Below are 26,175 nucleotides of genomic sequence, written 5' to 3' on the forward strand. Positions count from 1 at the left end.
AAATGTACAATCTTCTAGACATTTTCACTTTGCCTTTTCTAAAAGCAAGCAGAATGTACTTTCAAGGAAGAGTTTTTTCAGCTGAGGAATGCAGCTTTTAAGCATTTGAAGAGGAACTTAATAGAACATTGAGGTGAGTGCCAGCCCTTGTTTTCAGCAGCTGAAAGTCTCATTTGGTTGGGCAAGTGATAGATAGTTGTTCATTATTCTGGGCAGTTACAGTCTCACTTGTCTTTTATTTATTTGGTGTTGTGCTTTCTCTTGTGGTTTTGAAAAACAAATATTGTAATTGTATCTGGCATTTCCCATACTCTTATGCAGACGCTTCCTATTGACAGTATTTTCTTCTTTTCTGTTCTCTGAGGGTATTCATAATACTGAGTACAACTCAAAGGAAACAGCTCTGCAGCTGAAGGAGTTAGTCTAGAAAGAGTTAATCTGTGGCAGATTTACCCAACACACATTCTGTTCTTAATAGTATTTTTACTTCTTGTACTCTCTAGAGACTTCAAGATAGTACTCTGCATTAACACAAGAATTTTTTTTCTTTTTGAGTTAGTCTTATTGCTTTACTGTGACATAATGGAGGACAATCCATTTTCGTAAGTAATGCAAGAGTTTGCATGAGATTGCACAGAAGGTGCAAATTATTCTATTCCACAAGTCTGGGAACAGACTTGATTCTTCCAATCATTAGTGTTGCTCAGTTAACTAGTTGACAAGTTTACTACATAGCTTTTTGCACTCCTAAGGTGCTTTGAATATGCACTGTGTGCATTAATTTAGAGAGGCTATTAACCATGAATTTCTCTCCTGTCTTCATTCTGCACATGTACCAAAAGCCCATCTTCAAACTTAAAAAAAAAAAAGTATTCTCTAGAAAATACATTGAAATTGTAAAAGTTCTGTTTTCTGTGTGCACAGGGGTTCTCCTGTCTTTGCCAAATTAAATTATTAGATATTTAAGGCAGAAGGATATTCCTGAATAATCTCCATTCTGTCTCCTGAGGACAGGATCTTGTAGATGTGCTCACACATAAGGCACAGGAACCACGTGTCCTTTCATTCCAGTAACATTGTTGGTGTCCTCTGCTGACAGTCTAGAACAAGACCCACGTCTTGGCTTTTTTCCATCTGCTGAAGTAATGGTTTGAAAACACCCCACAACTTCATTATCTAATTTTGGATTTCCACATCGATTTCTGCAACATGTGCAATGTGATGGCAGGTTTCCATCTTATTTTCAATACCCATCTCATTCTAAAATGCAAGTGACTGTTGTATGGGCTGGAAGTGGTAACACTCAGACTGAGGACCATTTCAAGGTGGCTGCTTGCCAACACATCTGCCAAAAATAGGGAAATCACTGTTCCCTCCTCCAGTCGGGCGATGATGAACGCCAGATTAACTGCCCTGAAAATTCTGCTTTCAGTTTTTCAGTGTAGTGTTACCTTTTGTTTCATCTTGTGGAATGCCTGCACTGGAGACACTTAACAGGAGGTGGTGGGCAATATTGCATCTAATTCAGTTTGGCCTTATTTTTACTTCTCCAGAAAGGTTTTGTCTGGAATATTTTTCCTTTCTAGAGAAAGTATTTTTCTTAATTTCTTGTCTACATGGGAGATTAATGTGATCTCTGTTGCTTGCTTTTAATAATATATTTATTTTGTCTACCTCAAATAGAAATTATTAGTCCTTTTTGTAAGTGCCGTAGTAAAGAGTAATATTAATGAACTTCTTGTGGCAATGCCTTTTGTATAATTTAGGTTTCTTTTTCCTTTCTTTTTTTTTGTTTTTTTTTTCTTTTTTGAAATACGGGGAATTGTGTCTGTTTACTCAACTGTACATACTGACCTAATGAAATAATGCCTTGTGCTTTTTTGGCATTTTTTTTCTGGATTCATGGTTACATTTGTGACAGGTTTTTAAGTGTTGTTTGACTTGTCAACAAAACTTTCCTGAAAATACTTAACTTTACTGAAGTCGAATATTCTTTAAAAGTAAGCGAGCCTGCGGTAGTTCAGAGCAGTGCTCTGCTCTCTTGAGCCACATTGCTACACTAACTCCAGATGACTGACCAAATAACTTGAGCAATGCATTTCCTTTCTATTATTGAACACTTTCCCTTTTATATTGCAATTATTTTTTCCATGTTTCCTAGAGTGCACTTGTAAGAGCAGGAATGCCAAGACAGACCAAGGTTGTTAGCCCATTACTTTATCACCAATAGTTTATAACATGCCTTTGGGGGAGTATAAGGATGGGGCTGGCACACAGATGCTGGTATGTAGCCAAGGGTGATTTCTGCTCCTTTACTGGCTCTTGATGGCTGTTCTCCATGAATTTACCTGGTTACTTTTGAAACTCTAACAATATTTAGTTCTGAGCACTACAGCATTTAGTGCCCAGCATTTAGTCCTGAGCTTTTCCACATTTTAACAGTGATGTGTTCTGTGGTGTCTGTGCTTCTACAAGTGTCCCCATTTCTGCTGATGGTGCACCCGTTTCTGTGATTGTATTGGTCAGTCCAATTCTATTTGCTTTTTTTTTACCACTCATATTTTTAAAAAACACCTTATGACACCCTTCATTAGTCCCTGAGGCTGCAGAGTCTTAGTTTATTTCATTTTAGGCAGTGCAGAGTTAATTCTGTGCCATTGGGTTGTTTAGTCACTTTGCTCACATCTCTTTTCTAGTTCTGTCTTGTCTCTTTGAGAAAGGGAAAAGGGTGCACATGGTGTTCAAGTGGTACTAATGATTGAATACAATCTCATCAAGTAATCTCTAGTTTCTCATCAACTTCTCTAGCATTTGATCTAATTTTTTTCTGTGAATGGGCTCAGAGCTGACATGAGAATAGCAACATTTGAGGCTATAGCTGGATAATAATAAATAATAATCGCCGTGGAGCCTGACACTGCTACATTAAATTCAGGGGGAGTAAATTCTTGCAGCTTTGCTGTTTTATCACAGGATTTGTGACTCGAGACCTATAAGGGGGCTTAACCCCTCCTTTTCTTGCTTCATTCTGCACAGAGGCTAGTGTTTTCTGATGTCATTTTTTTCTGATACTCAAAATGGCACAGTGAAAATGCCTGTCTTATTCCTATTTAAAAAAAAGGGAAGAAAAAGTACATTAGAAGAGGAAAATATTTAGAAAGCTTTTGTTTTATTTATTCCCAGAAGCTAATATTTTCTTGAAAAGATCTGACTTTTAAGTACTCTGCAGGCTTTTTTTTTTTTTCCTATCAAAATGGAGCAGAACACAGGGTGTTAATTGGGCCTATTATAAAAGAGGCTTGCCCTGGGTTGATTCTGAAACAGAAAATCAAGAGGCAGCAGAGCATGACGTATTTGGAACTGACACTATTGCCTGCAGCATGGACTGCATTCATAGATCATATGTTTGCAAAGGTGCAGTAAAGGGGGGCTGAGAAACAGCTCTGGTTTTGAAGTATTTAGCAAAAGGTCGTGTGGCCCGATTGGACAGTGGGTCCCACTCATGCTTGTCACTCTCTGTGGCCTCAAGACTGTGACTGATGGTTTTAATTAAAATTGTGAAATGAGTGTTTGCTTTGTGTGGCTCTTTTGAACAGGAGTGTTTATAGCTACTGTGAGTCTCTGATATGATCATGAGATCCCAAAGTCTTAAAATTAATCATGGCTATGGGTTTTAGGTTTGTGAACAACATTCTGAGACATCAAAATTACATCATCAGTAATTACTAAGCATGTTATAGAAATTGTGTAAAAATGACAGAACTCTAAGATCTTATTTTTAAGTTTTTCAGAGGTAAAAAGAGGTACAATAAAATAGAAAAATATAGTGGCAGATCTGTGTGGTACTGCAGTTGTGATCTTAACACTGGACTTTAGCTTTTTAGTAAGCAGCATGGCAATGAGTGTCTTATTTTCATTTTAGCTTCTTAAATAGATGAGAACAATATTCTTTAAATGCTGTTACCATACAACAAAATCTAGGTGTCTTGGAATACAAAGGTATTTTCTTGGGTTTTTGCAGGGGAGCTTTGGATACACTGTAGCAAATTTTGAGCATTTGTGCATGATGTGAATACAAGATTTTTCTAATATAGCTGCTGCACATAACTCTCAGGGGTTCTCTTTGACATTGCTTAAAATGGAGGCAGGATTAACTGGCTACTTCAGGACAAAGATTTAACAAAATAATATCATTCACCTTTCCAGGAAGCTACATAGTCTTATTGAAATAGGAGAAAAATAAATCCAAAGCAAAATAAGGAATTAGACTTGAAAGCGTCTCTTGGTTACTGGAAACTCTACCCCCGTGCAAGAAGAAAGCCTCTGCATGGAAGATGAGAGCATAATTACAGAATCAGAATTCACCTTTTTTAATTTATTTATTTTATAATAAGGGTCAATTTGTTAATTTGAAGTTTTAATGTGTTTTTTCCCTCTTCTAATCTGTTACATGTAAGCCACACCTGTAGCAATTTGTAAGATTTTTTTTGGCTTAAATTTACATTTCCAGGTTTTAGATGTCCTTACTCTCTAGTACCTTTTTCTTTTCATTTTTTTTTCCTTTTAATTGTCCGTTCATGACCATCCCTCTCATGTTTGCAGTGGCAGATCTCTTTGAGGAAACAAATAAAAGGGATGTAGTTTGGAAAGAGTTTCCCATAGTGCCTTCTGCTGTGGCTACCAACACACCCTTCTTTCCTTCAATAAAGGCAGAAAGTCAGTCATGTATATTGGTCAGAAGTAAAAATAAATTGTATATAGTTAAAAATAGCTATACTTGAGTGGGCCTCTGAAATTTATTCAGTCAATCTTTAAATTATATGAGTCTAGTAAATGAGAAATGATTTACAGGAGATTGAGAGCATATTATATATGTATATACACACCTATGTACATGCACCCACACAGCTTTTCTTATAACACAGAAGCAAGGAGGGTATGCATCTGGCAGTGTGGTGTATTTAAAACTGCTAAAGGTGTTTGTTTTCTTCACTGAGGTGTCTGGTTTTGTTTCACATTTCATGTCAGGAGCTCCCAATGGGAAGGCCTTCACATTGGATGCAAGCAAAGCAGAATTTTTCACCACTTTCTTCCAAATGATTTTTCTCTACTTGTTTCTTTAATCTTCTATAAAGTGTAAAGATTTTCTACATATTGGATATGTTGTATTTCCTTGATTTTAAATGTGAATATTCTTAGTGATATGTTTTAAATATCCTTTGCAAGAGAAGTAAGTTTTATAATCTTATTCAGCCAGTTAAGTTGTACAGAGGATGTTAAACGAATTGCAAAAAAATTTTATTGCTGTTCAGTAGTATCTATTTAATGGGCCATTAGGCCTGGCTGTTCTTTGTTTGAATATTGTATAATATTAAAAAAAGCAAAGGAATATTAGACTCAGTTGGGCCATTATCTTGTTACAGATCTAAATGCAGTGTGAGATGATACCTTGATCATAGAATCATAGAATCCTAGGGGTTGGAAGGGACCTCGAAAGATCATCTAGTCCAACCCCCCCTGCCAGAGCAGGGCCACCTAGAGTACATCACATAGGAACGTGTCCAGACGGGTTTTGAATGTCTCCAGTGAAGGAGACTCCACAACCTCCCTGGGCAGCCTGTTCCAGGGCTCTGTCACCCTTACAGTAAAAAAATTTTTTCGAATATTCAACTTGAACCTCCTATGCTCCAATTTACACCCATTACCCCTTGTCCTATCACTGGTCACCACTGAGAAAAGCCTAACTCCATCTCCCTGAATCTATGAAACTACTTGCCCTCTTTCATTGTATTAAGGCTGTAATTGCATATGGGCAGTCTTAGGTCTTTGTAAGAGATAGCTCTATATTGGTGATGAATAAAGAGATGTGTGGAGAGCAATTGAAATGTTTTGAAATCACATGCCCAAGCTTTGAATAGTAATCAGTTGCTTCCCAGGAATCAGTAAGCTGTGTCTGGATGTTTTCATAAACGTGATCAGAGCCTTAATATCTCACAACCTTTAGGCATTTGTGCCAGAATGCAAGAATGCAGAGTTCAAACAACAGGATGGTCAAGGTCAACAGTTTCTGGAAGTCAAGACTTCGTAAAATAATTTTAGTCTAACTCTTCTTCCCTCCATGCCAACCCCCAAAGCAGACTGTTATTAGCATGTAAGGGAGATTTACTTTTATGACATGTCTATATTTTTTTCTACCTATTTAGCCTTCTGTGTCTTTCTAAATTTCAAAGTGATGTTAATGGAACTGTAGTAATTCCAGTAAAACTTGACCTTTATTACACAAGGAAATGGGAGGGAAGGATGTTATCCCACTAAGCCATGAGATGTTTTCCAGATGTTTGCCATCCCTACCTATCCTAGTAAATGGCAGTGATCGTGCTGAGATTTCTGCTTTTCATAAATGCATCAGAATAAATTTAGAGCTGAGACACTTCTTTGATGTGAATTGTTGAGTATATATGCATGCAACCTAGTGTCCAGGAAGGCTACAGTGAACTTCTTGCTAGTTATCAGTGGCAATAAGATACTGGCCTGCTAGAAGTTGTAACTCCTGCAATGAATAAAACAAAGGTGGTAGTAGTAAAGATGCTGCTGTTACAAGCCTTTGAATCAGCTGTCTGTGATATTAATGCAATTCCAACCTTCAAGAGCACTCATGCCCTTGTCTTGCCACCCACCTCGTGGTGGTGGTGCCCTGCTGCTGTCACCTCATGGCCCCACTCCTTCACCCTGGGCTGTCCCTGCTGCCTCACAGCTTCTCATATAACTAAGATGTGCTAATGCTATTCAAATTACAGCTCTGCTATAAGCAAGAGTATTTGTTTCTATTTTGTGATGTGTTGGATTTTATTTCCTGTTTAAGAAGCCACCTTATTTAACTTGAGTAAAACACTACCCCTGCAGTGCCCAATGCCCTCAGACAGGAAGGCAACAAACAGTAATTTGCCAGTTTTGAGATCTTTATAGCAGGCTTTTCTGATAGTTATCCAGATATCCAGTATTCATAAATTTTTTAGGATTCTGTTTGGGTCAGGTGGGTATTCTGGCACTTTGGACAGACAAATAGACTTCCATGGATCGTAATCCTTAGTAAGTATAATAAAGATCTTGGACAAAAGTAGTGCAAGAGACATAATGGTATCAAGAAATTAAGTTTAGAAGTCTGGCCTTATGGTAAAAGAAATTGGTAGTTCTTCTGTGAAAGATTGTTGACATTGAAACCAAGTGAATGCATTTCATTTGTTTCACATGGGAACAATTGCAAGTGCGTTCAGTCTGCTAAACCAGAAATACTCTTGTATCCTTCTGGAAAACATTATGTAATGTCAGTTCAGTTTCCCTCATTATAGTAATTTTAACTATCCATTTAGCAGGCATTGAAGGATTTGAAATACATTCTGGCCTCATGAAAATTCAAGTGTTAAAATAAATAAATACAGCTTTCCAGAAGTTCAATGCTGTCATTATGTAAGAAGTTGTACCTCTCCACTCACCATCTTCATAATAAACAGCTATTGATTAAATTGAGGAGCTGCCTAATCTTTAGCACCACAGGTGATAGGTGGTTTCTGGAAAGGGCTACACCGTGGGGTTTTGTGGTCTCCTTTACTCCTTTTCTTTTGCCCTTTTGCTTCTTTCCTTATCCACCCTTTAATTTTATTTTTTCCCTCTCTCCTTCTCTCACTCTTTTTCTTCTTTCTTTTTTTTTCCCTCTTTTTAAATTCACACACCATTGTATCATCTTTATTTTAAGGCCATTTTACCCATTGAGGGGGGTTTTCTGTTGGAAATCATTGGGCCCCTCAGTTTAAGAAGGATGTAGAGGTCCTGGAACAGGTCCAAAGGAGGGCAACGAGGCTGGTGAAGGGACTCGAGCACAGGCCCTATGAGGAGAGGCTGAGAGAGCTGGGGCTGTTCAGCCTGAAGAAGAGGAGGCTCAGGGGAGACCTCATTGCTGTCTACAACTACCTGAAAGGAGGCTGTAGTGAGGTGGGAACTGGACTCTTTTCACAGACGACCTTCAACAAGACAAGAGGACACAGTCTTAAGTTGTGCCAGGGGAGGTTTAGGTTAGATATTAGAAAGAATTTCTTCACGGAGAGGGTGATTAGGCTATGGAATGGACTGCCCGGAGAGGTGGTAGATTCTCCGTCCCTGGAGACATTTAAAAAAAGACTGGATGTGGCACTCAGTGCCATGGTCTAGCAACTGCTCCGGTGGTTCAAGGGTTGGACTCGATGATCTCTGAGGTCCCTTCCAACCCGGCTAATTCTATGATTCTATGATTCTCTAGAGACTGAGCATAAGGAATGGAGATACATGTATATTAAAAAAAATAAAATGTAAGAATCAACATAATTGAAATAGATTTTGTTAATGCTTATGTATTAATTTAATGGAGGTTGCTTAAAATATATGGAATATTTTGACACAGGACAGTTTTAGAGCCATGATACTATTTCAAAAATACGAATAATAACTGTTGATCAAAGAACATTTAGTAAAGAGAAATCCATCTCTAAACTTGGATAAACCAGCTAGTTGAATTTTGCTTGGTTATTTATACTGTTCCCTTCATGCTTTATTTAGAGCTAAGGGTTTAGTGAGGGGAGATGAAAGTTTGTGATTTGCTTTAGCTTGGAGGGTGATTTGCTAAATGAAACATTACAGAGTTCTTCTACGCTTTATTCTGTCCTAATGCAAGTTGTCAGAGGCTTTTTGTTTGTTGAGGGTTTTTTGCTGAAAAAAACAAATTTACTTTGTTATAAAGTCAGTCCTTTGTAAATACTTTAAACTATAGCTATTTTTCTTCAGTTAGGTTAAAAATAGCATGTCCTAGGGACAGAGGAAGCAGCTGTGTTAAAGTATCTGTGTATTGCTACATTTTCAGGATTTCTATTAATGATACAAAGTCAGTTGAAATGACATCCATTACTTATTTATCCAAGCAAGTAGAAAAGAAAAATAAACAAACTATGTGGTGCTAGTGAGTCCATTAGAATTGTGTCCCTGCCTGTGTTTCCTAGTCAGAGGAGCTGATACCTGTATTTTACCCACAGCTACTTCTAATACAAATACATCACATTGAGCAGCACTAAGTGAGGTTTCCTACCTAATATGTATTCTTACTCCTTTACTGTTTTGTGGTTCATATGTATGCAGATAAAATTTTCATTTTCTTCACAGCCTTTGCATACTCTGAAGAATGCATAATGGTTTTTCAAATTATACTTTCTCCATTAAAAGCAAAGCTACACTTTTTGGTAGATAGATTAATTTATTTCCTGAGACCATAAATATTCCTGCAATAATGCAGACAAATTTTGCCAAAGGAGGACATAACTATAAATAAAAAGGGTGATATGTAAAGCTGTCTTTACACTTACGTTATTAGAATCAGCAGATGCTACCTTGCTACACCATAGGTTACGATTTTTCCTCCATAGAAACCTCCATAGAAAGTTGAGGCAGGATTGTATCATGTTAAGCTACTAGAAATTAACGTAGCACGTGGTAACCCTGTTCCATACCTCCTTACCACTTCTGTAATCTTCTGTCTTTTGCTAACCTTTGTTTTCCAGGTATCTTGTCAGGTTTTTTCTGGATAAGTCTATTAAAACACAAATTGTAAATGGCTGTTACAAAATACTGTATTTTGTCATTAGATGTCATTAATACTTTAATAAAATTTAGCTTTTACATTTCAAACATCTGTACTAAGACTGCAGGAGTATTCAGTTTTACTAAATTTTGTAAATTGTTTTCCTTTCTTAGTTCTGGATATGGCTCGACATGTTCCCCTTTACCGAGCCCTGCTGGAATTACTCCGTGCTATTGCCTCCTGCACATCCATGGTACCATTACTGCTCCCTCTGTCGGGAGAAAACAGTGAAGAGGAGGAAGAACAGTTGGAGTCACAAGCTTCTGTTGGGACTTTGTTGGCTAAAATGAAGACTTGTGTAGACACTTACACCAACCGACTGAGGTAATCACTTTTATCATCACTAATTTTATTTAAACTGGATTTTGTATTTAAATATTAGGAATACTGAAGTGAAAGAAGATTAAGTTCTGTATATTTATCCGAATGGGTGCTGCAGTCCAGAGTTTGGACTGTACCATCTGTTTGGTCTAGTTTCATGTTTATATGTCTATATTCTGATTTATTGTAGTGTTCACAAGGAATTGTTTTGTATAACACAAAGAATTTGGTAGGTTTGCTTACTCTTTTCGCTTCATTGGTTGACATCCACTGATCAGAAAGAGGAATGCTGCTCAAGTATCTAGGAGCTGCAAATCTTTCTTAAATTACCTTCCTCTTTGATGAGGTGAATCTTTATTTTGCTAGACTACATTTCTGCTGTCAGTCTGAAGGCAGGATCATTCTTGCTAAATTAGTTTTCCCTCTAAATATTTTCCTTTGACAAAGAAGAATGGTGTGTTATTAATAAATACAATGCTGCTTCATGGTTTTTTAGCAGCCAAAACCAGTTACTTCTGCCTTCCTGATGTTTCTTTAGCCATTTGTGAATGTTCCAAAGATCAAACCACCTCAGAGCACTTCTGAGTGCATTGTTGGTTTATTTGGTTTATTGATTATGTTTGCTTGCTTCTAAATTAACAACAGCTTGTTAAGAAATAATGCTTGTCCTTCCCTATAAAATTTAATACTGTCACTCACCATATGGTTAAACATCATGGGAAGAGGGCAAACAGGCATGTATAGAATAGGCATCAGGAAAAGGTGTGTGTACAATGATCTTCTTCCCACTATAAACAGAGAGTATTTACCAGCCAGTATGTGAGAGATTTTCTGAGCAAGAATCCCATTATTATGAGCTCTTCCTAGTAACTCCTGATGGACTGGACTTTACCTGTGAATTTCTCTCGTCCTTCTTGACTGAGATTGCTTGTCTTGCATATCAAGCATGTAGTGTGCCTGTGGTGGGATTTTTCTGCTGGCTTAATGCAAAAGAAACAGAAGTAGGAAGGACAAACAACAGTTCTTTATGTTGGATACCCATCTGAAAAGATCAGCTTGTACTTGCTGGCAATACTATGTAGGTCACAGTATATATCATCTTCCTAAATAGAAAGGAAAATATACTTGGCTTCCGTGTAATCTATTTCCAGTATAAATGCATGTATCAAATTCTTGTCAACATTTCTTCTTTCTTTTTTTTCCCACTAGTGTGGTCAACTGTTAGCCTCAGATTTTATAGGCACAGGAACCTCTATCTTCTCAGGTTATTTCCCCAGGCTGAACTCCAAAAAGTTTCATTGTGAGAATGGCACAGTGCACATGACTCCTACTCTTAAATTCTTAATTTAATAAAATAAAATATGGTATGACTGGTACCTCAGGGTCATTGTAGCATCTGAAAACAAAGAATAATTTTAGAAGCACAATCAGTATTACTTTAGTAATTGACAAATTTGATAAAAATTTGATCCAGTTACATTATCTGTACAATTTTCCTACTGTTATGTTTTAACATAAAAATAAGTCTTGTCTTTCACTGGTTGCTTTAAGCATAATACTGTTTGTCTTTAAAGCAGTATAGAGACAAGGATGAAAACGCCAGTAGCCTGAGCAGCCTGGAGTCACTGAGGTGGAAGGTTTTAATTCTCAGCATTATGGTTGAAGCTGTGCCAACAGCATAAGCAAGAGTTGGCATGAATTTCTTAAATGGTATAATCTGCTGCCCCTTTTAGGTCAAATGCCAGAACAACAACATAATTATGGGATCTGCTTTCAAAGACAGAACTGTTCCTTTATCTGAACCAGCAGTCCTACTTTCATGTCTACCAGATGTCATATTCATGTTGGAGCAGGAGTGTCCACTTGGATCCAGAATTTAAGGGGAACAGTTTTGGGTTTGAACTCTAGTTATCATTTGATTTGACTTGCTTTCAAATACCATAATATTCTGTTAGAAAATTTGAAAATTTCTGGAGAGTGGAGAATACATTTAGCTCAATGAGATGATTTCTAAAGACCATTTGTTGGACAGTGAGTAAGCCATCACTAATTTGAGAGTGGTCTGGTGTAATGGGTTGCCACAAAGGCTGAGTTGGAGAGATTTGCTTGCTGTGCTGGCTGAGCCCCCTGCTGCAGAGAACTGCTGTGCAGCAAAGCAGGCACATCTGAACCACCATCTGCTAGGTGAGCTTCATGGCAAATTGTTAAATTTGGCAAAATAAGCTGATGGCTTATTTGTGTAATGTGGAATACAGCAAGCCCACGTCTAAAATTCCTAACTATGCCTTCCTTGTCCTATCACCCCGGTAGCCCCCATGATAACTGCTAGAGGAAGACCTGAATTCTGTTATCTTCTTACTTCTGTTGCTTGTCACACTGCTACTAAGGTTTAATCCTGCCTATCACATTATGTTGTGACCTGGGTGTTTTTCTGTTGAATGGGGATACTGGGATACAGCCAGGTAGGCCTGAGACAAATTGCCTGCTATGGCTTTTAATTGTCTTCAGTGTTACTTTGCAGAACTTCTATGTCAAATGGTGCAGAAAAATTTTCCTTTACAATCAGGTTTCCTTTATAATCAGGTTCCAAAATAAATTAAAAAATAAGATTTCCCTTATTATCAAGTTCCAAGAATAGAGGCTTCATTTGTTTAATTCATTTTTCTTCAAAAGACAAAACAACTGTCAGTTTCTTTTGGTGCACTGTCAAGCTCAGACTGGGAGCTGATGGTTGGCTGTAGGGAACAGAGCTGCTGCTGCCCCTGCTGGCTTGGAATGCTTCAGTGTAGTGTCTGTAAATGCAGTGCTCAGAGCCCTAAGGAGGAGGATGTGGAGTCATCTTGGAGGCTGTTTCTAGCTTTCACCAGTATTTACTTGTAAAGACACAGTCTCTTGCTTGTTTTGCATAGTTTCAGGAAATTGGTTTAACAATCTGTGAATTACTGGAAGGAGGAAGATTCTACTCGGTACCTGTGGAAACCACAGGGGCTGAGTGATACCATGGTTAGAAACCTATGGTAGTTTTATCCCAAGACAGCGAATGTCAGTATAAAACTGAGTAGAATTCTGCTATAATCTCTGTCCCAGTGGTACACAGGGGCTGAATGGTTCATTGGTTTTATTTTGTGAACACTTTGATAAAGGTATCATTCCACATCATCACATTTACTTCTAAGTATGGCACGGATGAGGAAGTATTAGTATTGGCTTTAAAAATTTAGGTTGCCTTGGGAGTGTATCATTCATTATTCATTTAGCACAGCGTGAAGAGAAGGCTGTCATCTTCTAGCCAAGCTAAATTAATGGCTTAAATTATTAGCATGTACACTGCTGTCTCTTCCAGCAAATATATTAGTGACTGTCATCCCTTTAAATAGGAGCTGACATGAATTTGTCTGCTTTTTCTTCAGTGGTTGAAAAAACAGTGGGGAAGTTTTTAAGTCTAAATTAAATATTTGGTTCCTCCTGTACTCTGAAAATTGTAGCCTGTAATTGTAATCTCAAAATTTAGATAAAGGTTTGGCCTGCATTAAATTTTGCTTGACAAGCAGAATCTTGGTGAAAGAAATGTACAGTTTAATGCAGGCATTTACATGTCTAAAAGGAGGTCCTAATCATGTGGTTAAGCTTGTTGTCTAATGAAGCAAGCACTTTAATTTTTACTTTACTTTAAGACCAAGTAGGAAGAAAATGCTGGTAGTATCTAAATTGTAAAACCACATGGAAGGTAAAAGCCTCTATGACTGTCTTGAAACTAAGATTCATTTGTAAGAATTATTTTCACTTTCCATATCTTCACCGATCACATTTTCATTATTTTTCATGTATCTGTCTTGGATAAACACATCAATGTTTCATTTTAGTTAAATGCATTTTGTAGCAAATAGCTTATGCAGTCTACATCAGCAGCAAGCTGTTCTGAATCTGTACATCATCCTTGAGACTTGTGGCTGCTAGCATGGCTGTGATGTTAAAACAGGTGTCACTGAGGTTTGGTAGGCTTAAAGCCACATTTTTAGGTTATTCTAAAAATACTGGCTTAGCTTTCCACAAGGGAAAAGGCAGGGAGGAGAAATTTTTTTGAGGTGTGAGTGGGAGACACAGCAGCTGCTTCTTTGTTTGAAAACTGTTCAAAAAGAACTGTTAAAACCTCAAATGCTGAACAATGGTTCAACTCTGACACTTTCTTCCTGGCTTTGAGCACCTGAAAACTCAGTATTGTTTGAAGTCAACAACAGGTTAATGGCCTTTTGGATTAAATTTGGATCAGGGAAAATATACTATGCTGCAGTAATGAATTTCATTATTAATGCACTCTAGGGATGTTCTCATTTGATTAAGTACAGTGTAAAGTCTTTCAGTATTACTGTAATTACCTCTACTGAATAGTTCAGAGACTCATTCTTTATGCATTATTTCAGTCTAGATGAAAATACAGAAAGGATATAGTATTTGGTGGTTGCTAAAATATGCTTGGGACATCAAAGCATGAAATTGCTGATTTTTCTTGTGTCAGTAGCCTTCTGTTGTGCTTCCAGGTATGATAGTGGGAAGGAGGAAATCAGTGCTGCTTGTCTATTAACTTGTGTGGATCTTCATAGAACAAGTGTTATTAAAAGAAAAAAAATTACAGAAATTGCAGGAAAATAATTTGGGAACCATTAGCATTAAAATCTCATTGGTTTTGCAGGATAACAGTGTATATTGATGATAGCTCCTAAAACACAGAGGCTTTTAAATATGCACATTTAGATTACAGTGTTACCAAATACCATGTCTTCATTTCAGCAGTTGAATATACATACATGCTAGTAGAGATAAGGTTATCACAATCAAAATTAAAGTTTCAACATATCTTAAATTACTAGGCAAATAGTTTTCATTGTATATATTGTCTTTTCAAATTATTTCATTATAAAATTTCAGGTATTTAAATTTTCATTCGTAATACATTGGTTATAAACATCCAGTGTATAATAGATGCATTTGCAAGACTCCAAAAATGTTATTTGAAAGAAAAGATCTTGACTTTCATAGTCCAGAAGAGAACTGGCGAGAGAGAAAAACATTTTTGACCTACTCTCTAGTTCATAGACATGCTGTGAATTTTTACTAGAGGTAAAATGGTTTTACCATTAGTGTATTTTAAGGAATCACTTGTATGTTGTGGAATAGAAAAGAGTTCTGTAATACCTACATAGGACTTGATTTTGCACCAGGATCTATATAGGGGGATGAAGTGCTCATTCATGATGTGATCTTTCTCCACTGACTTTGGAAGCTTTTCTGTAGCGGGAAGAGCCTTTCTTGCTCCTGAGGCTCGACGAGCTGCGGCCTCTCCATTGCCTCGCACCAGAGTGAGCTTCTCTCTGTGGGTGTGTGTTCCACCTTTATTGGCCCCCTGGTAATAGGGGCCTGTCCTAACCAGGCACAGGTGGACTCATACCCACTCTTTGGCAACTCGAGGCACCTGGTTTATCTTGTTTCTCTACACTTTTCTAATATTTTTGAAAGTGCAGACATGAGGTCTGCATGCAGTGTAGCAACCAAACACAGTAAATGGTCAAAGCATAAACTCGTATGCCAGTGTCACTGGCTCTGTGTTCATCTTAAATCTTCATGTCAGATGTGTTTCTGTTTGTCAAGTCAAGACTGTATGTTCAGGATTGTCACAGTTGATTGCTGCATGCAGTGATACATAGAGACAGTCTGTTTCAGAAGACTTGTTTTATCTTTGGCATTTTTCCCTGTTGACAAATATGCTGACTACTGTCTGACTGATTGAAAAATATTCCTCTTGTTATATCCTGTTTCTCTGACAAAAAAAAAACCAAACAATAACAAAACAAACCAACAACCAAACAGGTCTAAAAAAGACAAAGCTAAAGCAGGAGTGAAACCAGATGCATCTGATCAGGAACCAGAGGGACTGACACTCTTGGTACCAGACATCCAGAAGACTGCAGAGATTGTGTACGCTGCTACCACCAGTTTGCGCCAAGCAAACCAAGGTAAAATAGAAATACTTGTGTAAGTAACATTTAGTGTTTGCTTGTAATACAGTCATTAACAGGTAACTTACAGATTAGTTTGAAAGAAAGAAAATAGACTTCCCTCCTGCCTCCTTGCATTTTCAGTGGCAGCTGGAACTTTGTGGCAGTCCTAATTGGTTCAGTCTGGAAGCAGAGTAATTGAAGTTTGTGCTGCAAGTCATAAGACCTGCTCTGTTATGTAGTACCTTCTTCTTATTTTCTTGGCAAAAGACAACATACATGACCTTTAATAAAAGAAAAACACCTTTGCTGTTAAAACTAAATCTTATGAATCAGATTAAGTCTTTATTAGATGAATGCAGAACAAAAATCTGCAGATTGAACCTGCAGAAATTCCAAGAACCATTTGGTTGACTAGTTCAGAAAACGAAAGGTTAACCAGCTTAATCAGGGGAGTGGATTTTAAAAAGGCATTTGTGTTTAATCAGCTCCTGATTCTGGAGAGGGCATCAAGAGTACATGTGTGAATGTCATCCTCACAAGCATATGTCATACTTCCTACTTTCAATAATTAAAAAAGATATTAGAAGAAACAATAGAAGAATATTCATAGCAGCAGTAATTATGAATTGTTTCTCAGCTGAGATAATGATCTTTATTAACTTTGAGTTGTTCAGATAATGAAGTAAATGGTAGTGAGAAAAACAGACTGGTATGTAATGAGTGATACTCAGTTTTCAGATTTCTCTGCAAATGATGTGACTCTAAAATTCATTTTAAGTTAAATAGCTCCCAAGCACTTGCTGTATTTGTCTCAAAATTACATGGTTAACTACAAATAACCATCACAATTTATATAACAGAAAAGAAGATGGCTGAATACTCCAGAAAGTCTGCTGTGAAGCCCAAGCCTTTGTCTGTTTTACGGTCTCTTGAAGAAAAGTATGTGGCTGTCATGAAAAAACTCCAGTTTGGTAGGTTGAAAGTGTGAATACTTGTGTCTTTAAAAGCAGATATCTAAGAAATACAGTCTGTTGCACCAAATCCCTGATTATTTTACAAAGTTAAATTTTGTTCATGTGTGACCACTGATACTTTTCACATACGGAAAATTATATAAATCCATATTTTCAGATTACCAAATAATGTATTCTTTGAACTAATAAGAAATATTTTAATCATACACTAGATTAATTCAGGGGACCAGATTAACTGAATTATGGTGTTCATGCTTTCATTCCACTAACAATTTCTGAGTATTTCAGTCTTTAAATTATATTGAAGTGTTAGTAGATATTTTTAAAGCTCATCTATGACTGTAGATGTATGTTTGTTAATGTAGCATTCACTTTTAGGTGGAAGAGAATTCAGATCAAAATATGTTTTTTTTTTTTAATTAAACTGTCATAACCTTCATTGTGTCTTTTTATGGAGTGCAGTGTGTTGCATTTGAGAAATGCGATGGAAATCTGTGCTTATTTTGGCTAAGGGAATGTGTTATAAAAAAATACATGAAGAATGAAAAGTATCTCATCAAAAAAGCACTTCAAAATTATTGCAAAAACATCTTCTGTAAGAATTTTTTTGAGTTGCAGTGAAAGCATTTGCAATCACATTCTTTGCTGTCATTTTTGCAAGAGATTTTCCTTACAAATGTTTATGGCATGCATGCCAAGATTAGGAAGGAGGGAAGTTTGTCTTGACAGCTTTTCAGCCTGGTGACCATGCTGCAGATTTTGCATAGTGAGTGATTGAAGAAAACCAAATCCACTGTAATTTTTTATGATTCTTTAATAACATTGCAGCCACGCCACAATACAGTTGGCATTTTGCTTCATGCCAGTTCCTTTATTAGCATTATTATGTATTCATAAGTATCGTTATATTCCTGGTCTGGAGTAGCTGGTAGCTTTCCAAATAAGAAATTATGTCCATCTGACAAGTTATACATGAAAGCTTGTACATTTGCTGCAGAAATTAATTCGATCTGGGACTGCCAATAATCTGTTTTCTGTGATAACTGTTAGCTGAAAAAATACATATTTTTTGCTTTAGTATAATGCAAACTAAAGTCTTCTGTTTTTAATACTCAAGACTCTTTATCCAGGGCTGACCTATTATTTACTTCACTGTTTTTGTGATGCATTAAAATTTTCTTCTCTTCTAGATACGTTCGAAATGGTTTCTGAAGATGATGATGGAAAATTGGTTTTTAAAGTAAATTACCACTACATGTCTCAGGTAAAAAATGCAAGTGACGCCAACAGTGCTGCCAGAGCCCGACGTCTTGCTCAAGAAGCTGTGACTCTGTCAACATCACTGCCTCTCTCATCTTCATCCAGCGTGTTCGTACGCTGTGATGAGGAGCGTCTTGACATCATGAAGGTAAAGAAGCAAAGTAATTTTTATTTCCCTCTTTCAGCTTGGTATGTAAATGTTCAAGAAGGTGCTTAAATCTTAATTAAAACCAGAAGTAGTAAATGTACCCTTTATTTGCTGCCCAAACTTTAGCTTAAATAGTAGTATTTTGGAGTCTGATCCTGATTTATTGATAACTTGGTGGGGGACAGGGTGAATCTGTCCGTATAGCTACGGGGTGTTGCTCTGTTAGCCAAAGAGACTTTGCAGAGCAAGGTTCACTCTTCTTCAGCTGCTTGGAAGAGAAAAGTTAATTTTGTTGCTCTGTGATGCTCAAATTGCATATAAACATTTAAGTTGAATAAAAGCAATAGGTACAGAGAAGTACCCTGAGGATCTGGACCTCAAGTTTAAAGAAAATTGTTGTTAATAACATCCAGCAGGTAGGGGAACAGTTTTAGCTCCTTCTGTTTAGCTTTCCATTTGTGATCTGGAGGAATGAACATTAGCTGAGGGCTTCTCTTACCCCAAGTATCACAATGAACGGACAAATAGCCTGCATATTATGATGATGTCTGGTGGTATCTTCTGATAAGTAGTATGTGGAAAGAAATTGCTTCATATGAAAATCTCAGCTGCATGATAAATAAAAGGGGTTTTTAAAACTGTTGTCTTTTTTTTTTTTCCCCACAATGGTAGGTTCTAATTACTGGTCCTGCAGACACCCCTTATGCAAATGGTTGCTTTGAATTTGATGTGTATTTTCCACAAGACTATCCTAATTCCCCTCCACTTGTGAACCTGGAAACAACTGGAGGCCACAGTGTGAGATTTAATCCAAACCTCTACAATGACGGCAAGGTAGGTCAGCTTTGCACTTGTGTATAGATGTAACAAAGAACTGAAAAGGATGAAACTTTCTTTTGCCAATCAAATGATGGGGTGCTGCTAACATACGGGAGGAACCTGTTTGATTAAAGCTGTTCTTCAGACTGAAAAGAAGTGACTTAACAGTTTCAAATGGGAATGATCTTTCTGAATAGTCATGGATATTTTTTTAATGAGCTGGATTGGACTTAAAAGCAAGTACTTTGAACACTTGAACACTTCCAGGGAAGTTGTGGATGCCCCCTCCATGGAAGTGTTCAAGGCCAGGCTGGATGTCACTTTGAGCAACCTGGTCCTAGTGAAAGGTAATCCCTGCCCATGGCAGGCAGGGGTTGGAACTAGATGATCTTTTCAGGTCCCATCCAACGCAAACTGTTCTATGATTGTATGAATTCTGACCTAGAAAAATGTTATTTTCCATCTTCTTTGCTCACTTAACCATGCAAAAATGTTTTGTCTAACTGAAATACCCACACTCCTTGCCATGGAGTAAGTAGGCTTCATGTCAACTGCAACTGAATGTGTTTCCCAAGTGCCTTTTCTCTCCCATGCAAAAGGGCTTTTCCTTGAGGGAAGATAAAGACTTTCCTTAACCTTGGTATCCTTTATAAAAGAAAACATACCTCTAAAATACAGACCTACTGACAGTTTTCTCAAAAAGAGCAAATCTTTTGAATGTAGTATTAAAACAAGCAACCTCTCCCTTTATGCTCCATCCACACCCTTGGTACATTGTGGCTCATTCTAATGGCTCCAAATACCTAACAAAAAGTTAAGTGTGTATCAGGGAGATGCAGCTTCTGATTATATTATGTACCCTTGGTACATTGTGGCTCATTCTAATGGCTCCAAATACCTAACAAAAAGTTAAGTGTGTATCAGGGAGATGCAGCTTCTGATTATATTAAAAAGTGGCACACATGAAATTCTCCACAGAGCTATAGAGATGGTTGTGTGTATGTCTCCACCAAAGTACAGACCCACAAAATAGCTTTGGCTGTAGCACTATGGCACTCCTTCAGCTTTTTGTGTGTCTGTGTCTGTGTGTGTGTGTGTGTGTGTGCAAGCATTTAATCCATGACAGGTAATGTTTTTCCCTTATCCCAATGTTAGTTATGGGTTCCCCATGCTCCTTGTATTCACAAACTATAATACTCCTTTCCAGGAGTAGACACAATTTTCTCTTAACATTGATAGAGAATAATTCATACTGGAGACTTCCATCTCCTTTTTCCATACTTTCCATCTCCTTTTTTCTTTGTCTAGCATTAAGTTTTGCCAAAGTGTTCCCTGTATTTTACTGTTCCATTTTTGTGATAAGGTTCAATAACTCCACACCCCTGAAGTCCAGATCAGTCATAAAATCTAAGGAATATTTTTAATTCCTTGAGAGTCTGTGTGGCAGAAACCACTTTTGATGTGCTTAACCAGAATGATTCTCTTTAAAACCACAATAATTAGTGTTAGAACAGTATTTAAAGAGGAAAGTAAAGAATCAGATAGTATTCATAATTACTTTCTTTCTGGAGCTACTATAATCCATAGATTTTCATTGAAGAAAAGTTACCTACCTTGCCTTATTCATTTCTTGGCATGCTATTCTTGCTTATCTACATTATTTTTATCTGCTTTCATTTCAGATTAGTTTCACAGGTAACAGATTTGTCTTTTAGAAAGCAGTTATATAAAAGTTTGCTAAAAAAAATTAAATATAATGTTAGTTCTTCTCTGCCCAAGCATTACAATTGTATATTCCTATTGTCTGTGGTTCTAATAATGTCATATTTTCAGGTGTGCTTAAGCATACTTAACACATGGCATGGGAGGCCAGAAGAGAAATGGAATCCGCAAACATCAAGTTTTTTGCAGGTGAGCATTTCTTATTTCTCTTCAGCAGATGTCATTTAGGAGTAGTAAGCGATCAGTCAGTCCTAAGGATTCTTTTTCTAGTGCTTTTAAACCAGAATTTTCTTAAATGTATAAACAAGACAAAAATCCAGAAAAGTTCCTTGGAACACCAGAAAAGGGTTTTATGGATAGTAACAGTTTCAGTTTAAAAGTGGGGACATTCCCTACCTGCAAGTAGCTTTTATTACAAATGACAGGACTTTGCCATAGAAGTGGTTTTGCATATAAGGTAAGCAAAACTATATATATTTATAAAACCAAGTGGGTGGCACAATTTTAACATGTAGTTTCTTCCCTTAAACAGGTGTTAGTGTCTGTCCAATCTCTAATACTGGTAGCAGAACCATATTTTAATGAACCGGGTTATGAACGATCAAGAGGAACTCCAAGTGGTACCCAGAGCTCCCGAGAGTATGATGGGAATATCCGGCAGGCAACGGTCAAGTGGGCAATGCTTGAACAAATCAGAAATCCATCACCATGTTTTAAGGAGGTAGGTTTTGTGCAACACAATAAATATGAATACAGTAAATATCTTGATTATTTATTTATCTTGATTATTTATTGTATTTATATTATAGTGTTAAGAATAATTCAAAGATTTTGAAATGCCATGCAGGAGGTATCTGGTTTAGTCTCTTCATTCCCTGAAGAAATTGAGTCTACAGACTGAAATTAATAGGATGCAACTGACTTCACAGGGCTTTTTTCTGGGAGAGGGCAATGTGCACAAATTGGGACTGACCTGTAAGAAGGCCTGGTGCACAGTTTGATAAAGCATGGTTCATACAGCTTGGCTCCTTCTTACTGCCAGGTGGTACCTTTTACATTCCATGTGGAAACTGTTGATCCACCCTACAAATGGGCACGCAGGGCAAGTAGGAAGCATTTTTCTAAGAGATGTGAATTTGAAGCAAGTATTAGGACACACGTGGTACACAGCAAAACAATGAAAATTTGAAAAATATATTAAAATACTTTAATGGCTTTAAACTGGAAGAGGGAAGGTTTAGGTTAGATAATAGGAAGAAATTCTTCCCTAGGGCTGGTGAGACACAGGCTGCCCAGGGAAGCTGTGTGTGCCCCATCCCTGAAAGTATTCAAGGCCAAGTTGGTTGGGGCTTTGAGCATCGCCAGTGGGTGACAGTCCCGACTGGGGACAGTATGATGGAAATCCTCAAGATTCTGAGACATTTGAAGCTACAACAGCCTGCTTCTTTGAGAAGGCTGATGCTAAGATAGCTTCCTTTTTTGTTAAAAAGATACTACAGTTGCTTAAGCTTGGGCTTCTACCCAGGCTCCAAAAGCAAAAATACCTGCTGACTTCCAACTATATTTAAGTTAGTGGTTTCCATTACAGCTCTTCATTTAGTGCGTAAGCTGCCTTCTTACAGGAGCATACTTTTTTTTATATTGATTTGTGCAACATGAGCACTCTCTGCATCTTTCCCTCTCATTATGTAAAATGCCATATATCTTTCTTTACATATCAAGACATTGAAATTATGCAATGGAGAACACTGCATTTTTCTCTGATGCAATTGCTGAGTTTTGGAAGAATGCCAGATTCCATCTGCAGCCCCATCCAAATGGAAATGTGTCTCTAGCATAGATTATCTGAGCATTTCTCTGAGAGGAGCTCATTGTTAAGACCTTCAGGTTTATTGTAGGGTTGTATTAGAAACTTTAGCAATGATGATTTGTTCAGTAACACAAATTCAAAGGCATCCTGAAAACTTAGGTCTAAAAGCAGACATCCTTCAGGTCTAAAATCTCTTGTCTTCACAAATCATGAACTGTCTTTCCTTCCGTGTCTTATTAAATGTCAGGTAGGCTCAGGAGACCTGAACTGCTGCTCCTAGGGAGTTCTTCCAAGCTCCACTATGGATATAAGGAATGCATCCAGAATTGAAATCAGTTATGCTTTCAATATGCAGATTTTCTTTAGACAGAAAGCTATATTCTCTTACCTCTAGAAGGAAGGATGATTTTGTTAATTATAATGCAACATTGCCAAGAACTCTGCTCACTAGAATTTCTTTGATTTTATTGTTTGTTTTATGAGGAAGGGTTTTAAAACTCTTTGTTAAGGACAAAGCCACCACTAAGCAGTTTCACAACTTGGTCTGAGGATTGATTGGTTGGTTTTTTGAAACTCATGTACAGAAATACCAAAATTACTGTGATAAAATACTGGTTTCCACATGAACTGTGGGCAGCTCAATTACTATTGCCTGGGCATTGTAGTTGCCCCCAGTGGTGCTCTCTCTGCTTATGGGATGTTCCTGTGCTCCCACTGTGGACACTATTTCTGTTTATCTGTTTTCTGATCATGCAGCAAGTGGTTACTCACAGGATTCATAGGGTTCTTATAAATTGTGTATTGTTAAAGTATGTGGTTCCTATAAAAGAGGAACATTGCTCTTTCATTTGGAATATTTTCTTGCAGGTTATCCACAAACATTTTTACTTGAAAAGAGTGGAGATCATGGCTCAGTGTGAGGAGTGGATAGCTGACATACAGCAGTACAGCAGTGACAAACGGGTAGGCAGGACTATGTCCCATCATGCAGCAGCTCTAAAGGTGAGATTTGCTTTTATAATTTTATGTTCTTGAACCCAATTATGTCAAATGGCAGCAAAACTGATCAGCAGCTGAGTTTTATAATACCAAAAAAGAAACACTCAGCAACTTTAGCACATTTAAAGAAACATAAGTTTCACAGCTCTCAAGAGATAAAATGTATGTTTACTCCCTTTTTCCAAGATTTTTTTTCTGCAAGTTACATTTTCCTTTAGTGCTTGCCCTGCCAATTTTTCTATAAATACTTGTGAGATATTTACCTCTTTCTGAGGGTGGTTGGGGGTTTATGATAAACTTGTATCACAACCAATTCCTTGACAGAAAACAAATTTCTTGAATAGAAAATGAAGTACTTCTGTCCTCTGTTAAACTTATATCCACAGTTATAACCATTATAGTGTTTTCTTCATTCCTAGCCAAGCATTATAATTTCTGGGTTTTGTGTCTACACAGAAAACAGACCTCTATTATTTTTATATTCGATTTTTTTCTTTCCCTGAGAAGCAAAAAGAAAAAATAATTTTAAAGGCTTCTTTTTTCTTTGGCTAGAATTGCATTCTGTCATTGTGACATAGTCAGTATGAAGTTACTGTTAGTCACTATGGTCAGTGTAAACATCTATCTCTTACTGCAACAGATGTCACTGAGACATCCGTGAACTCTTTTTATACTTCTGTGTTCTGACTGGAGGCCTAACTAGTCCAAGCCAGCTTCTGCTGGTATCACAGAACACAGATACAACTCAAATACAGACAAATAGGCATTTATATTGATTCATGTGTTTGCTGCATTCTATTTACTGCCTTTAATTTGTCCCTAGCAGCATTTGCCAATTATTCTATCAGTAAAAGAAAGCAACAATCCTTAAACTCAGGGTAAAAGTTTATCTGGTCATTGGAAAAGTATGTTTAGACCTTTGCTACTTACTCTTTTTTTTGCCTTGTGTTCTCTGACATTAAGAACACAATTAAAATGATACTTTGCACAAAGTCCCCATGACTCCTTTTTGTATATTCAGCGCCATACAGCTCAGTTGCGGGAAGAGCTCCTGAAGCTTCCCTGTCCTGAGGGATTGGATCCAGACACCGATGACTCCACAGAAAAATGCGGTGCCACAAGTTCAGAAGAGACCATGTTGCACGAACAGGTTAAACCCAGCAGCAGTAAAGATATCCCCACTGATTTCAAGTTATGAGTTGCATTGACATGGACTTTCTAGACACAAAGGCTTTGAAGCACAAGCCAAATATGTCAATATTTGTATGTAAGAAGCTAATTATGTAATAGGTAATGAAATTGAAACTATACTATGCCCTTAAGGATATACAGTTTAATTCAAGATCTTTTATTTACCTGTACAAGAGTGTAAACTTTTTTGTGCTTTTATTTTTCAATTGTGAGAACCACTGATTGGTATGTTTAAAAAGTTATGTATACAAGAAATGGATAAATCACTGCTATATAAGGGAAACTACCTTAGGAAAGAATGTTTACTGAATGTTTTTTTGTTTTGTTTTGTTTTTTTAACTTGTAGAGTGAGGGCGGTTGTAACAAAGAATATATATTGGTCATTCTTACAGCTACTATTTAAAGTCAGAAAATTTTCACTGAATTTGATAGATTTTACGTTTGGCCATATATTCATGCTCATATTTGATTCTAAAGAAAACCTCCTGTATACTTCAATAAACGTTAAATGGACATGATCCCTCTTTTATGATTTACTGGTACATTTTTTAAATAAACTGCCATAAAATACATTCTAGCTAAAGACTTGCACTTGTATGACTGAATTCATTACAGTCAGCATATATAATTTTATCCTTACTAATTCTAGAATGCGGATTAAATAAATGCAGATGGTTTTACCTCGTGCCAAAATTTGGGACTTCTGAATTAATCTTCTGTTTGGCTCTTTCATGAAAAGTAACAGTATTCTAAATTTCTTAAGGGCTATTCCAGAACAAAGTCTTTTATCTGTTGAAATGTCTGACTTTTACATCAACTGTGCTCTTAAGTACTGACAGGGGCTAATGACAATGCTACACAGGACTCTAAGGTTCTGTAGTTCCTACTGTATACATTTCTTCCCAATTTTATACTTGCAACCACAGATCCCTAACTAAAAAGGATTTGCTTGATTTAATAATCAAGTCTTGCTTCTAACGTACCATGCATTACTGTCAGTGTTCTTAATTTCTGAGCAGTCCTTGAAGGACAAAAAATTACTGGTATTTATTACTAGTATTACCTCAGACTAATGATCTATTGTATTATAAATACTATAAAGCAGGCAAAACTGAAGCTTTTTTGTTTTCTATTTGTTCTTTGTTTATAAGTATCACGCTGGAATTTTTTCAGCTTTTGTTTTACAATGTATTCTTTCTAATAATTAAAAATGGCACCTACTGAGGTTGTGTTCTTATGCTGATGATTAGTGGATTTTAATAGTTCTGACCAAA

General features: G+C 37.0%; 1 protein-coding gene across 2 annotated transcripts in view; it reads left to right on the forward strand.

The window, feature by feature from the left end:
- The window catches only part of BIRC6 (baculoviral IAP repeat containing 6), a 154,236-nt gene extending 128,752 nt beyond the window's left edge, over positions 1-25,484 (forward strand). For both annotated transcript variants that reach the window (XM_030448725.1, XM_030448726.1), the window contains exons 66-74: positions 9,775-9,985; positions 15,848-15,993; positions 16,839-16,949; positions 18,143-18,360; positions 19,033-19,194; positions 21,013-21,090; positions 21,434-21,622; positions 23,579-23,713; positions 24,732-25,484. In XM_030448725.1, the coding sequence (XP_030304585.1) occupies positions 9,775-9,985; positions 15,848-15,993; positions 16,839-16,949; positions 18,143-18,360; positions 19,033-19,194; positions 21,013-21,090; positions 21,434-21,622; positions 23,579-23,713; positions 24,732-24,908 (1,427 nt within the window). In that variant the 3' untranslated portion in view covers positions 24,909-25,484. The remainder of the gene's footprint in view (positions 1-9,774; positions 9,986-15,847; positions 15,994-16,838; positions 16,950-18,142; positions 18,361-19,032; positions 19,195-21,012; positions 21,091-21,433; positions 21,623-23,578; positions 23,714-24,731) is intronic.
- Positions 25,485-26,175: the final 691 nt, after the last annotated feature.

Source organism: Calypte anna, chromosome 3 (assembly GCF_003957555.1).
Source record: "Calypte anna isolate BGI_N300 chromosome 3, bCalAnn1_v1.p, whole genome shotgun sequence".
Taxonomy (NCBI): domain Eukaryota; kingdom Metazoa; phylum Chordata; class Aves; order Apodiformes; family Trochilidae; genus Calypte; species Calypte anna.